The 16,589-nt window shown below is 24.4% G+C and overlaps 1 protein-coding gene across 9 annotated transcripts in view; it reads right to left on the bottom strand.

Annotated features, from left to right (window-relative positions):
• Window positions 1-13,001, bottom strand: part of hth (Meis homeobox homothorax) — a 790,031-nt gene extending 777,030 nt beyond the window's left edge. For 8 of the 9 annotated variants that reach the window (XM_075365656.1, XM_075365663.1, XM_075365654.1 and 5 more), the window contains exon 1: window positions 12,814-13,001. In XM_075365656.1, coding sequence (XP_075221771.1) covers window positions 12,814-12,828 — 15 coding nt within the window. In that variant the 5' untranslated portion in view covers window positions 12,829-13,001. Of the gene's footprint in view, window positions 1-12,374; window positions 12,708-12,813 lie in introns of those variants that run through there. The other variant, XM_075365655.1, reaches the window with a different exon arrangement.
• Window positions 13,002-16,589: the final 3,588 nt, after the last annotated feature.

Genomic DNA, 16,589 nt, shown 5'->3' with positions numbered 1-16,589 from the left:
ACCCAACCGTCAAAGAACGCCGGTATCCACGATATAGTATTCAAATCCGAATAAAAGCAACTACTTTATTAGAATTTCATGCCGAGAACTTCGAGTTCGAAATCAGCTGATTTACGAGGAAATGTTTACCACAGACAAACCCAGTGGATTATATAATTTTAATTTTGTCTAAATTTCGAGAAAAATACTTATTTATCAAAACGTATTTTAAATTGTTCTAAAGATATAGGTTTTACTATTTTTAAATATTATATATATATACTCAACACACACTTATTAAAAAATATCCACGGGGTTTTCATGAATATTAAATATTTATTAATTAATTTAATACGAAATTTCTTTATAAATATTTCCTAAAGATACTAAACAAAATGGATGATGAACTTTTCGTTTAGGTCCACATTTCCGAATTAACGTAAGAAAAAACAAAATTAATAATATTAATAGGCAGTAAAACATAAACAAAATCTAATTAAAATACTCAATTTTACACCTAAATTTTGTCCAAGAACAATTTTTATAAATAAACAAGCTGCGCAACCAAAAATCGAAATAATTTATAAAAGGGGTAGATAGTTTTTTTTAAATATGTATATATTTCTATAGCAAACACAAAAATTAAAATTTCGTTTCTGTTAGATCGCACCGCATGAAATATATATTTGAACACAAGTTCAAATTTGTTAACATTTAAAATCAGTATTATTACTTATTTTCTTTTATAAATGAATGTTTATTATGAATATAATATTTAAATAACATTATACTGTATTTAAAACAGCAAAAAATAAACTATAATATGATTATTATACACCTACAACCACTTTGATAGTGTCAATTATAATATTGTTTTTTTTTTTTGTTAAAACGTTTCTTATATAATTTATTTACCTAAAAATCCAAAAATTATTATAATTTAATATCAAATATTGTCTTACAATTACAAAATAATTTTATAAATTAACTATCGAGTAGGATTCGTCAACATATCGAAAAAACATTATCAAACTTTAATCCGAGCTAAATTACGTCTACAGAATTTTTAAAAATATATATTTTTAAATCAAATCATTTTAATAAAACATCAATCTCTAAAAAAAAAAATTATAGCAATATAAACTTACAAGCAAAGAGTTTTTTAACAATTTCAAAATAACCTCATTTTAATGGTATATCTGTTTTTTTATGTTTTGTGCTAAAAAGAATAAAGAACATCAAAGTGTTATCAGGGATCAATGTCTGATACTTAAGAAACTGTTGCATTTTTTACTCCCTTATACAATCAGAATACCGAATAAGGGCAAAGAGATTCCCTTTTTACTAAGTGTAACATGATCAGAATTCTATAATAGCCTGTAAATCAATTAAAAAAGTATTTTATCGAAAAAAAGGTATAATTAATCGAATCGTTCAATAAAATAAAATTATTCCTCTAGTAAATCAATAATTTTTATATTATTTTACGAAAAGTGATACATTATGAGACGTGTAGCTCTCAGAAACGTGTATTTAGAATATTTAGGATAATCTAAAAAATATAAACGAACATTTTTTAATTTAAATCATTAATACATTTAAAAATTATGCTGGTTTAAGAGGGTCCTGTGTTTCTAATATAAAAAATAACCCATAAATCATTACTTCCTAAGCACTTTTGTAAATATTTTATTTATTAAAAACCAAACTAAAGCTATTTATTTTCTTCGTTTTTAAAATATATTTTTTTTAAATTCCTAACAAAATTTTCAATTTATATAGATTTATATTTAAAATAATAATATTACAATAAAGCGAAACGAATAAAACGATTACTGTCTTTTTTATGGGTAAAACTACAATAATCTGATCAGCATAAATTATTAGAAAATAAATTCCTTTTACACAATACTTATAAATATTACCTGAATACAAATCTACAATACCAAATAAATATTGTTAGAAATATATTTAACATGAATAGCAAATACTTGATACATCTATAAACTGTTAAAAAATCATAGATGAAACAAAATATACCAGTATTAACCATTCATAATAAATAAACGAAATAAAAATATTATTTACAGCACATTTTATTTTTTATTACGTATAAAGTAATACCCGAGCATAAAGATTTTTTCCAGTTACAAAACTTATAGTTTTTTTTTAAATTCAACGTAAATAACCTTTTATCATAAAAACCTGTAATACTGAATTTTATAGGTTAACATTTAATTTAAGGCTATTCTAAGATTTTATTATTATTATTTATTTCATTACTATATAGAAAATAAATAAATAATGGTTCTGAAATACGTAGCTCTTTACTCGTTCGACGTAATTTATATACGTAAATATAAAAAGTTGAATCATCTCCTATAATTTAAATCACAGATAAATAAAATTATCACAATAAATAAGACTTGTACAACTGGGAAACAATAAAAAAATAAAATAAATTAACGCTAATATAATTTTTTTAAAAAGTAGAATGAATAAATTTTAATTCTTATAAATAATCGTTAACGTATAATTAAAAATTGTATTTATTATACTAGTTATAGAATATTAATTAAAAAATCTTTAAAGTTTAAATATTTATTAACTTAAATAGCTTTTTGCGGTCGTTAAAATTTCATTATTTACCAGTAAATAACCGCTTACGTACGTAACTAAGTCACTTTGTTAATTAATCTACAATATCTCAACAAGTTTTAACTTTTATAAAATAAGCAGTTCAGTTAGCGGTCTTATAAATAATAAAATTGAAAAGAAATTTTGAAATAAATAAAATATATGACAAGAATTATTATTTAACAAGAAAATATAACTGATTTTTTTCATCTAATTTTTTAAGAAGAAAATAAATAAATAAATAATTAAAAAATAAATTATTATCAATTAAATTAAATATGCCCATAAAAGTTTAAAATATTTACAACATTGTAGAAATATTATACAAATTAGTCCACATACAGTACTGTAAATTGAAAATTAATAAAACATCACTGTAAATAATATATACGATAAGCCTCAAGGGACGAACCGTTAAAACCTGTCGTAAATTTTATATAATTTTTAATTATTCTTAAAAGGATTTTTAACCTTATTTTCCGTATATATATATGTTACTATTATCAGTTACAGCCCTGCTGTTATGAAATAATTTATATAAATTCATTTTTAGATATTAAAGAAAAATTAATTTTATTTAAATTTAATCATTAAAAAAATTATTTAAAACCCACCGGGCTCGTCGTCGCAAATCGGTTGTTAACAGCTCGAAAATTCTGAGGTTCAAATCTTAGTAAAAGTACTTGCTTTTATTAATTAAGAATAAGAGAATTTGTATACTAGATAGTGGATACCGGTGTACTACGGTGGTTTTTTCCTGTTTAGCCTCCGGGAATAACCGTAAGGTATTACATTTGAGGATGAAATGTATAAATGAAGTGTAGTCTTGTACAGTCTCAGTTCGACCGTTCCTGAGATGTGTGGTCAATTGAAACCCAATCACCAAAGAATACCGGTATCCACGATCTAGTATTCAAATCCGTATAAAAGTAACTGCTTTTACCAGGATTTGAACGCTGGAACTCTCGACTTCCAAATCAGCTGATTCGCGAAGGCGCTTTCACCACTAGACCAACCCGGTGGGTTGTATGATTGTTGGGGGTCCATTAACCATACGTCACGTGTATTGTTCATTAGTTGAACAGATTGCGACGTAGACATTATGAAAACAAAGTAATTTAAACAAAACAATTTGAGAAGAAAACATTCTGATAAATATAAAAAAGAAATTTTTTTGGGATAATCTTTTATAGGGCATATCGATTTCAAAGGCAAAAATTTTCCTTAAGAAATACAACAATTATATTTAATAATAATAAAATAAAAAGTTTTTTTTTGCTATAAAATTGTCACTGATTAGATTTTAAACCTCTGAAAACGCATTCAATCAACTAAAAATCTAAATCTAATTATTATTATTTTGTAATTTCAAAACTCTTATTATTATTAGAGGAAAAAATAATGAAAAGAATATTTTTTTCTGTCTTACGAATAACTTGTGTTAGTTCTATCATATCTTGATGAATTTTTTACTTTACTAATACAAGCAAATGAAAGTTACTAATATATGCAATTCGGCAAGCTCATACAAACGAATTAAAACGCTCACCGATTGATCAACTTGTATCAAATGAAACTATTCTAGTTGAAAGTTACAAATAACAAATAGAATTTATTTGTAACACATTTAATTATATATATATATATATAAAATTCTACAACCAAAAAGGATAAATTAAATAATTTCTTTTTCTAAATCTTTTAACGTTAAAACATAAATCTGATCCTACAACACTATGAAACATTTCGATGAAATCGTCAAGTTACTTCTACTTTAACTGATATTAAATGTAAAAATATTGTAAGTTGATTATAATTATAAACCTCATATTCAATTTAAAAAACAAAATACATTAAATATTTTGAAATTAATTTACGAAAAAATATTTAATACCGAATTAAATGAAAACTGATTTTACACTATGTTTTAAAACCCCAATAATATTATAGAATACTTATAAAAAACACGTTACTGAAATATTAATAAAGCAAATAGACGGAAACTCAAATAAAACTCGATTTTTAAATGATTTCTGAACGAATAAGCTGATTTTAAATAAAAAAACGTTTAAAGTTATATAATTACTGATCGATATTTACTATTAAATGGAATCGATTAGTATATTAAAAATTGATCTATAAAATTCACAGTTTATAAAGAAAATAATTTATAAAAATAACCTATCAAAATATTAGTTCAAATTATTATTTAAATGAAATAAATACTAGTCCTTTATAAAAGATAAATATTACATCCAAAAATTTATTTTACGTAGAATGTGTAACGACTAGTAAAAATGTTACGGTCCTACACATAATTCCATTTTGAGCGTAACTTGATAAAAATAAATTACTTAAATAAATAATATTTTTAATTTATTAACTGATTTTTAATTATACGCAAAACAATAGAGATATGAAACTTCTTATGATTAAAATTAAATTAAACGCAAAAAAAATCAATTTAATTTTCACACAATTATGATTTAGTTTGTATAAATTATTTACATATTAATGAATTAATTTTTAAATAACTATATATAAAAAACAAAATGGAATTTAACCTTAAACTCATATGATCTAAAATAATTTTTAAAAAAATTCCGATTATACGAACCCAAGTTATTCCTTTAGTAAATTAAGTAATTTATAAATAAGACTAAGAAATAACAAAAAAAAATAAATGGTGGTCTATTCTTTTTAATGAATTATTTTTATTATTCTACACATTAAAAGTCAATAAAGAAGAAAAACAAAATACAACATTAAGTAATGAGTAATCAGTTTTTTATCGATTCATAGTGTATTTTTTAACAAAAAAACGCAAAACTGTGTGAACTAAATTCATAAGATAGTACGTATCCAACAATGTTTTATAAACAATTTTTAACGATATGTTGCGTATATTAAGAGTCCGTGTTTAGCGTTATTATCGTTTGATATTGCGTAATTTTTTTAGGATGATCTTTATTTTTATTAAAAAAAAGTCATCGAAATATGCATCAATAGATATTAATTATGCGAAAGAGATGATATTAGTAATAGTAATAAATTATTATCGAATAGAATAATATTTAAAAAGTTATCCGTATTTATTATTTAAATTTTAACAGCATATTTACATCCATTAACCCGTAATATATTTATTTATATTTTAAATAATATGCCCGATATAAAACAAACGAACCAAACGTAAGCCATTTATTAAGCGATTAAATCCAAATAGAAAATACGCATTTATAAGAAAATATATAGTTTTTTTATCGTTATTATTAAAAATAAAAGTTAAATTAACATTCTAAACCTTATAAAATACTAACAAACGGGTTTACAAACTAAAACAAAAAAAGAAGGAATCGGATATTTAGGTTCCACGCACTACAACTAAAATAATAAATGCGCTAATAACTGGCGCGCGACTATTTAACTTAAAGGAAACGGAAGAAACCAATCTATAGCACGGTCGAAAGTATTACCGTGCATATCGGCTACTTTTTTAACTGTCATATCCAATTACGTTTTTTCCTAAACTCGTTTTAATTTTCAATATAAATTGAAGTACAGAATAATTTTAATTACATATTAATTTTTTTTTTAAATATGGTTAAATTATTTACCAAAGTCTAACAGATTTTTTGATATTTTGATCCTTTATTTGATGAATAATAATAATTAATAACAAATTACTTTTAAATTTTAAATTACTGTTATAAATATTCATACAAATATATAAAAAATGTAACAAAAACTACTAATAAAACTAATATTCAATGATTAAGAGGTTTTTATTTATTATAAAAAATATCGATGTTTATTAAAAAAATTAAATGTAAAATATGGCACAAAAATGTGAAAATACTAAAAATTAAAAGTATTAAATTATTTTATATGTATAAATTTTACGTAATTTTGGAATTTTTATTTTTAACTTTTTGGATTATTTACGGCAAATATAAAGTAGTTTCATTTTTATATTAACTAAAATATTAATAAAAAAAAAACTAAAAATTAAAATTTACACATTACTGATATTAAATAATCATATATTTCTATTTATTGTTTTAAAAAATTAATATAAATATTTTTACTTATTCTTTAAAAATAAAATCAAACAATTTAATACATATAAGGTTATAAAATAATTTATATAACAGCAAATAGTCTATCTTTTGGTTTAAATGAACGAAAAACGGCATGTAAAATGAAAATATAACGGAAAAACCGGAAAATTTACCGAAACGTATTTCATATTTCCGATAAATGTATTTGTAAAAAATTAAATTAAATCATTTTAAAAACGGATGAACGAGGAAAAATGTTAAAGTAATAATGTATTGTAAATTTAATAAAGATGTAATTAAAAAAGAAAATTTAAATATTTTATTTAGCTATTAAAATTAACAATTTCAAATGAATTTAATAATTTTGTATCTTTTTTTCTGTTAAAAAAAAAGTTTCGTTATTATATCCAATAAACCAAACAAAATTAGTATTTTTAAAAATAAATACAAAATTATCTGTGCAATCCATCGTTCCGCTACCAGCATAAAAAAAAACTAACTGCACGGAAACGGGAACATTCAATTATTTACATCTGAACAAACAAATTGTATTATTATATGTTTTGTATAGGGTAATTACATTATGAAAATAATAATAATAATAATGACAGAGTTCAGTCCGGTAAACAAATTGGATAAATAATACAAAACTAAAAACATGCAAGATTTACACGGAAAAAATTAAAATAATAAAATTTAATTTTTTTAACCTACCTGATCAATGGACTGTTATATAAATTCAAAGATATATTGTTATATAGAGTGTATTAGAATAAACACCGAAACTGTAAGCTGTTTAAAAAGAAAACATCTAAGGAAGATTCGGAAAAATATTGTTTTAATAATCTTTTTTTATGAAAGCGTATAATTAAAAAAACGAGTTAAAATAATTGCAACTAAGAATAATAAATATATTACATAATTAACGCGAATGAATTTAATCATTCTATAGGAAATAACAACCGAATTTTATAATTTAAAAACTAATAAAAATTACGGAATAAAACGAATAAAGGTGTGTTACAATATTTTTTAATACATAATAAAATTTAAAAGGGAATTTTTAATCGAAAAAATGACTTTATTTTGAAAAATTCATAATTTTATTTCTAAACGGCCCACTACAAATCTTTTTTTTTAAATTTAAAATTCTGATAAAAATAACCGTTTACAAATGAAGAATTAAGAAGCTTCAAAAGAAAACATTAATTAAAAGTAGAAAAATTTGCGGCGTTTGTGTATCCTTTTTTTCTTAATTTAGTTATCGTTGAGCAGAAGAAAAATAATTAAACCTGATTTATAGATCTATATTTGTGGCATAATAAACGATAAAAACTATACAATACAAAAAAAATTTAATTATTAAAATAAAATTCTCTTTGCGCCTTCAAAGTACCTATGGATAAGAACAAAAGGCGGTAATGTTTAATAAACAATCAGATAATCTTTTTGAACTATACTGGAATAAATTATTCCTGATAAGACACTTTTTATATCTTCAACTGTTAAACAACATATTAAACAACGAAATTCACAAAAAAATTTCTTTAACTTCTCAACTCGGCGGATATTTTGAATTAGGTTACAATATATTTTGTACATATACAATTATTTTTATCTTGAAATCTATAATAAAACTAATTTAAAATATCAAAAATAAATTATAAGTAATGAATTTTTATTTGTAAATTAATTAAGCGTACTTTCATCAAAAAACGTTAGCTAAAATTAATTTTAGTTATCCTCTCTCTCGGTATTTTCTTTTAATATTAAAAAATTTAATTAATTTTTATTAAAATAATAGGAACCGTCCCAATTTTTTAAAAAAATTAGTTATCAAAGGTTATAAAATTCAAAACGATTTTTATTGATTTATTTATATACTTAAATCAAATTATATTAAAAATTAATCAATTTAAAATAAAAAATTAATAAAAATATAAGTTATTTGAGGAATAATTCTATTACCGAAAAAAATATTCATCTATGACGAAACCACACATTAATAAAATAATTAAAATATATGCTACTTACAGTTTTATATGCGGAATTTACATTTATTACACATTTATTTTTCAATTCATCGGAGAAAAAGTTGCAGTTGAAATAAAATAAATAATTAAACAAGTCGATAAATAAATCTGTAGACTGACGATGACGATGGTGATGAAGAAGGAAAAATAGAATATGCGAAGTTTTAAACGAAAAGAATTCTTGTTTATTTTGCTTGTGTTGATTTCGTTTTTGTTTCCAGCTGTTAAAAAAACTTTTTATGACTGCGTGGCGAAAGCAAATCTTTATAATATACATTATATACATACTGTACACATAAACTGCGTTTAAGCGATGTGTAAATGTTTGTTTTTTCAGAGGAACATTTGGTATGCAACAACCATTATTATAAAACAAAAAAAAAAGGGGCAACTAAACCGTCAATTTACCATACTTGTACCGATATGAAAATAAATACAAATTTACCGTAACTCAGAAACAGAACGTAATTCTTTTTTACTTTATTTTTTAATTGATTTATTAGAAATAATTTTTAAATTGAATTATATAAAAATTTAATAGTGGAAGCTACAAATGTTTTAATACTAATTTCATCTCGATTAAAAATACGTACACCGCATTAAACCCGGTATTTAACAGAAAGGACCGTAAATCCTTATTATAACCGTAATAGACCTACCGCAATAAAGATGTTTTAAAAATATCAATACCAATCAATATTAAAGAGAGGCAACTATAAAAAAAAAAAAATTTTACAGATCCGTGAAACAACGCACCAAGTATTTCTAACTCTCGTAAAGATACTTTTAATGTAATCTACTAACCCTAATTTATTAAATAATAAAATATAATAATTCGGGATATTTTTACAAAACATTTAATTACACTAAATTAAGTTCATTAATGTAATTCTTATTAAGTTTGAAGAAATCTCTTCCAATTTAATTATTATATTTTACCTCACCTAAATAAGAAAATATCAATTTTTAAATTAAAAAAACTTAAATAACAGGAACAATGATCGTTAACCAAAAACTTTGTTTGTTCTTCAAAATAATAAAAAAACCTAACAAATTAACACTACTTTTGTATTAAAATTCTAATCCCAGCTCTTAGTTAATTTAGGCTAACGCTTATTAAAACTGTACATACGACATATTTTGAACATATACATGCTCCTCATTGAAACAGTCACAAAAAATAACTATTTTCTTATAATAATAATAAACGGGCAAACGCAAAATTAAAAAAGAATAACTTTTAAAATATATTTCTTTTTAAATTTGGTTTACTTTAATCAAAGTCCTTTTTTAAAATTTAAAAAGCGTTAACATGATTCTTTTTTTATATATAAATAATTAAAATCACACAAATATGAAATTCTATTACTGCAACACGGTTTGTATATACCGTTTAACGCGAATGTTATAAATTAAATGAAATAATAATAATCTTTATAATTTAATTAACTAACAATAATTAATAAAAAGTTAATTGAATGAAGAAGTTTAGCCGCTAAAATAAAATTTAAAAAATTTAGTTCAATTGTGAAACGATGAAATAATTTTAAACATAATTATATTAAGACTATTTTGTGGTGTTATTTAAATTAGGTTCATATACAGATATTTTAAAATTAAATTTTATAAAAACACAACTTTTATTACCAGAATTTGAACACTTGAACGCTGTAAATTATAAAAATTCTCCGTAGTCCCGTAAAAAAAATTGTAATTTTTTTATGGAAACAACTCAAACGATACAAAAAATCTACCGAACGCTTAAATAAAATAATTTCATCAACATAAGTAGGGGTTATAATTAAGGAAAATAAATTATCATGAACTATAAATATAAAATTTTAGATTATATTACTTTATTTCACTTTAGCGTCATATACTGCGAATGAAACCTATTTTCATTATTTTTTTTTTAAATTTAGATTAAAATAATTGAAATATAATAAAGGTAAATTGTAAATTATACTAGTTAACGGATTTTTTATTTAAAACAATACTTAATTTAGGTTATCACAAATTTTATACTTTATTAAATCTTCGACAAAATTACATCGAATTTAAATGAAATTATAAAAATTATATTTATCTTTACAAAAACATTATAATATTATTAAATTAAAAGATCAGAAATATTTTTAAAATATTTACACCTAATTTTAAAAATATAATATTTTTTATAATTAATTTCTAACTAAAAATATAGGTAAATATAACCTAACATCAAAATTAAATTAAAAAAATCATTTCATAAACTATAGCCTATATGAAGAATAATATTTTGGAAAGTTAAAAACTTTTATGAAGTTGAAATAGGCCTATCAAAATACCAAATTTTCCTTCTAACTGGTTATATCTAACAAAAATATAATGATTTATTTCAAGAAAATAAATTATATTTCATCCTAACATGAAATATTTACGAAAAAAAAAAATTATATCGAAGAAAATTTAACGTTAATATATTTGTAAAACATTAATTAATATAAATTATTTTTCTTTAGCTTAATGTAGATATATTGTTTATAATAATTATAAAAGTAATTTTATTTAATACATATCTAGGTCGAAGTATTAACCGCATTAGAATTCGATTTTGTAACTACCAAAAATAAACGCACAATAAAATATTTTTTTTAAGTAAAAAATCGGTTTATATATTGTATATATTTACACTTAAAAATAGGCCTACATAAAAAGAATTAACAGAGTCAAAAATTACTGTCCTTTCTAATTAATAAAATTAACTGGACGGTATGAAGATATGCGAGGGGAAAAATATAAAAATTTAATCACTAATTGGACTAAGCGAAACAAATTTTATTAAAATTTAAAATGAAATTAAAAGTAATAAATTTAGATAAAACTATAAAAGTAGATAGCAAGAATAAAATTAAACAAATAAGAAAATTAATTAGAGGGTTGCCATAATCTTCATAAATATACTAAACTGAAGCAATAGTCTATAAAACATTACTGTTTTTTTTTTTTGTTTTTTAAATTATGGTCATACAACAATAGAAAATACCCTTGAAAGATATTAAAACAGTAATATTAATTAAAAAAAAAAAAAAAAACTAAAATGAGAAAAATATTAAGACTGACAAAAGTTACTAATAAATAATAGAACATTTATCGTAACCATTACAGGTAAAAAAAAAAAAAAAAGTATAATATTTTGATAAACAAAGGGGTATAAATTAACAATAGGCTTTAAATATATTGTGGCCTTCACAAAATCACGAACTTGTAGTAATGTATAACATTATAGAATCGTATAACCCTGTACATATTATGTTGAACGATACGGTTACAGGCTAAGAGATTAGAGGTTATGTTCAAAACAAACGTGAGGCAAAGAAGCTAATATCTTCGTTAATTTAGAATGTTTTCCCGGATCAGTATTATCAAACGGTACGTTTATTTGCAAAAAAAAATATATTTTTTTAAATGAATTAATGCCTACAATAACGGCGTAAATATTACAGTTAAAACGGGACCTACTCGTCAAGGTGACTTTGAAACTATTTTGCAATGTAATCTTATCTAATAGGTTTATCAGTTTTAAATTATATATCCCCAAATAGTGCTGGTATTTTTCTCGATGAGCTAGATAATTCTACGGTATATATTCTATATTAATGGAGCGATACTCGTTTCAAATTACCGGTGTGTAAACATCGATTTGAAATACACAATAGGCACTGATTATCGTCTGTTTTTTCACACACTATATAACCTGATTCGCAAGGGATTTTCTTAACGAAGCATGATGATTTTACGGCGGTATCGAAACACTATTTTATCGGCACAAAATAATGTCCGAGGTCGATCCAAAAATAGCGTATTCGTTTGCGACCAAACATGGGTAACACTTTTCTGAAGTTTTCTGTAGCTCGGCGGATTTGTTTATTTAGCGAGGGAGTACGATTTTCTGGCTTAACAGAAAATCGTACGCGATAGCTTCCCCAAAAGCACAGCCGAACGGTCTGCAGAACGATGTATACGCCGGGAATCACCCCACTCCAAGATGGCGGCACCGGCCGCAGGCAATCTTTCATCGCTGACAGTCGGAAAACATAGAGGCGTGCTCCACGTGGACTCACCCGTGGCTGGGCCATTGCACACAGGACGAGGGCCTTACGGCACCGGAGCTTTTACACACGCTATCACACGTTCGCGAACACCACTTTACACGTTATCACTTGATGCTACGGTCGTTAATAGAGGCACGTGGAGGTGCCATCTCGGCGCTCAGTACTGCTGCTGGCGGCGTCAATGCTGCACGACCAAGTGTCTGTCAATCACTGAGCTGCGCCGGCCGTGGTGCCAGCCGAGATGCGCGCGCACGCCACACCCTCCATCACGTGGTCGGGCTCCATGGCTCTTCCCCCTCCCGTCACAAAATGGAGCCTCAAACTACCCCACCACTACCGCCTTACCCGGACCCGCCGCTTCACTACGATATCAGACCGACACCGAACGCACGGCCCTCGCTGCTCTTGCTTTCAGCTCGCTATCTCGCTCTCTCTTCACGACTCGACCGATACACAGGCACACATAAGCGACTACTCGCACACTCCTGTAACTCAACCTACTGTGCGCAATCTTGTAACATGGCGTCTATCTTCGGCGCTAAGTTATAAATTATTTATTTCTTTTATTAAGAGTTACTAATGACTGACGGCGATTAAAATATTAACTTATCAAAAATTACCGCGAACGAAGATAATACACTTCGCTCTCGAATCTGTACGTAGTAGAATAGTAATGTAATAATTCAATTTTATCATATCGTTTAAAGAAATTTATCGTATATTGTAATTCAACTTCGAATTAGCTTACGCAACAGTCTAGACGCTAGCGAAGTAACCGCTTTATTTCCCTTACTTGAATTTTTTTTTTTAATTTAAATAAATACCAAAATTTAAACGACTTATATTTAAATCGTTAATACTTTTTTTAATTTAATCAGTTTCAACTCCAAATTATAAATTTCATTAAAGTACAGTAGAAAGCATTAAAATATCTTTTTATATCAAATTCTATTACTTTAAATAAATATTATTTTTGATCTAAACTAAAAACATTTTATATAGATCACTTCCGGAAATTTGCGTATTAATTTATTAATTAAAGCGGTAACTGCCTTACCATTTTTATGGACCGATCAAGTGTAACCGAGGCAAAATCTTAATGTGTGGCAGTAATATGAAATATAAAATTAATTATAAAATAATTTAAATAAACACAAAAAAGTTCTGAATGAGTTAATGGAAATGATTTTTATTTTAAAAATGGCAACTGAATCACAGTAATGCCCTTATCCTACACCAAAGTACTTTGATGAATTATTTAAAAACAGATTTGTTGGTTAATCAGATAGAAATGAAGTAATTATTCTTAGAAATAATTGACTAGTTTTATATTTAGATCATAAAGAATTTAGGTTCACTAAAAGAATTTTAACTTGTAGATAAGATTGATTTTATTCAATTGATTGAATAAACCTTTACTTACCTTTTACAAAAAAAGAATTACAATATATAATTATCAAACACAGGATAACCTGTGCGCAGGTATAAGCCGCTTTATATAATATAAAAATTAAAACTATTTTTAAAATAAAAAGTAGTAAACAAATAAAAATTCCTAAAAACAAAAACTTAATTGTTAAAGATTGAAATCAATTAAACTTTAAACTTATTATCTTAGAATAACAGAATTTGAACATAATAATACTATACAAATGAACTCCTGCAACCTTACAGTAAAATTCAACATTCTAGATTTAGTAAATATCAAGAAGATACAAGATATTTTAACGTGATGTAAATAATATTTATATTGTTGTACATTTTTACGCTAAGTATATTGCATAACCAGGAGTAAAATGACTATTGTTACATCTGTTACGCTGTTAAAACTATTTTGTAACGATATAAAATAATACAAAATAATCTCAGTATTATTATTATTATTATGGCTATAATTATAAATTTACCCTTAATAAGTTTTCGTCCTTACTTTGGATTAGTTTCGTTATAAAATTTTATATAAAAAAAACAAAACGTTATTAACATGGGATTAGAAAAATAGCTAATTTTGTATCATTTAGACAGGATGGCAAAAACATGTTTAGAATAGTGGTGCGTACAAGTTATTTGTCATTATCCACTTATCTATTTCTTTATGAAGTTTATTGTTCACTCTGCTACACAGATTTAGCAGGAATAATATTTATTAATTTAACAAAAATATACGTGAAATGTCTTTTGCAGAACGATAGGGAATTTCGGGGTATTATAAAAGTGATAATGCATGGCTTCAGATTATATGACAAATCACTGGTATTTAAGAGGTTTATATAGATAGATTTTATTATACAGGAAACTACGATTAACTTTTTGTATAAGTAATTTAACAATTAATAATAATAATATATATTCCTATTTGTATAAAATATTTACATCAACAAAAGAAATACATTTAATAAGTTTAAAAAGTCGTTGAAATATTATTATTTGCGTAAATTTGTAAAGAAAAACAATTATCTCGATGCAGTTTTGTATTTAATGCAATATCTTAAATAAAAATAATGATATTGGTTATTTAATAAGCTGCATATATTGAAAAATTTATCGGATTTTAATATATTTTAGGTAATATTTCGACCAAACAAAGTAAAATACAGATAAATGCAACCATTTAAAATGTATACGGTTATCAAACTTAAAGTTTTTATACTTCATTGCAATATAAAAATTACATTAACAAAAAAATTGATTTTTTTTTTATAATAAAAAACTAAAATCGACTGAAAGTAAACCGATTGAAAAAACTAAAATAAAACGTAACCGACCGTTAATCTGATACTCTTAGTTTTTGTACTTAGCAGTTGCGGTTGTGATCGGATTAATCAAAAGTGGTAAACGGAATTGCACACACTGGTGTTGTAGCCAGTCGTTGTTTTATCTGATCGCCATCACTAACAGGGTCTTTGTAAGGATAACTTTTACAGTACGGTAAGGGTAACCTAACGGTTTTACACTGATAAACAATTAAAGAAAACCCTTTAAAAAATCTGACGTGGGCTCATATGACTTCCTTGCACGCCTATTAAATTATATGCACATTTTTAAAAGAACATAAAATTTTATTTCATTAATAACTTCTGATATTTTTTTTTAGTTGTTATTGTAAAACCTTTTTACAATCAGAGGTTAATAATTATTAATAAATCAATAAATTAAAAAAAAGGAGATGAACTCTGATTCGAAGCGATATGCCTTCCCCTTGTAAGATCCAAATATTTCATTAATTAAAATTTTATTTGGCTTAATTCTGGAACCGATTAAAATAAGTACCACTTATGATATATCGTTGAAAAGCTCTCAATGAAGGCTTATTACTGCAGTTAAAAAAAAAGTCCAAAATCCAAATGTTTGGCTTTTGGGATTTTTTGGTCACTTTTGGTTCAGTCGATTGCAATTTAAAGGGGACTGTTAAAACAGTCCTAAATCCAAAATTTCAACATTTTACGGCTAATCGTTTTTGAGTTATGCGAGATACGTACATACGTCACGCCGAAACTAGTCAAAATGGTTTCAGGGATGGTAAAAATCGATATTTCCGTTGAAATGTAAAAACCGAAATTTTTCGCGATTACAAAACTTCCTTTCTTCGTATAAAGTAGTAAAAATGTAATTATTAAAAAAAAATCTTAATATATTTATTTCAGATTTTCTTTCAGATATTTCAATCGATAATCAATTTTGATTTTGTAAAAAAAAATTACACATTTAATTTTCTCCTATTAGTAAAAATTTGATTAGTTTATTAGTAAAAAATTAATTTGTATTATATTTTTTTATATATAAAA

This window comes from Lycorma delicatula, chromosome 5, assembly GCF_047948215.1.
Source record: "Lycorma delicatula isolate Av1 chromosome 5, ASM4794821v1, whole genome shotgun sequence".
NCBI lineage: Eukaryota > Metazoa > Arthropoda > Insecta > Hemiptera > Fulgoridae > Lycorma > Lycorma delicatula.
The sequence above is the reverse complement of the archived record's forward strand: the minus strand, read 5'-3'. Positions and strand labels throughout refer to the sequence as shown.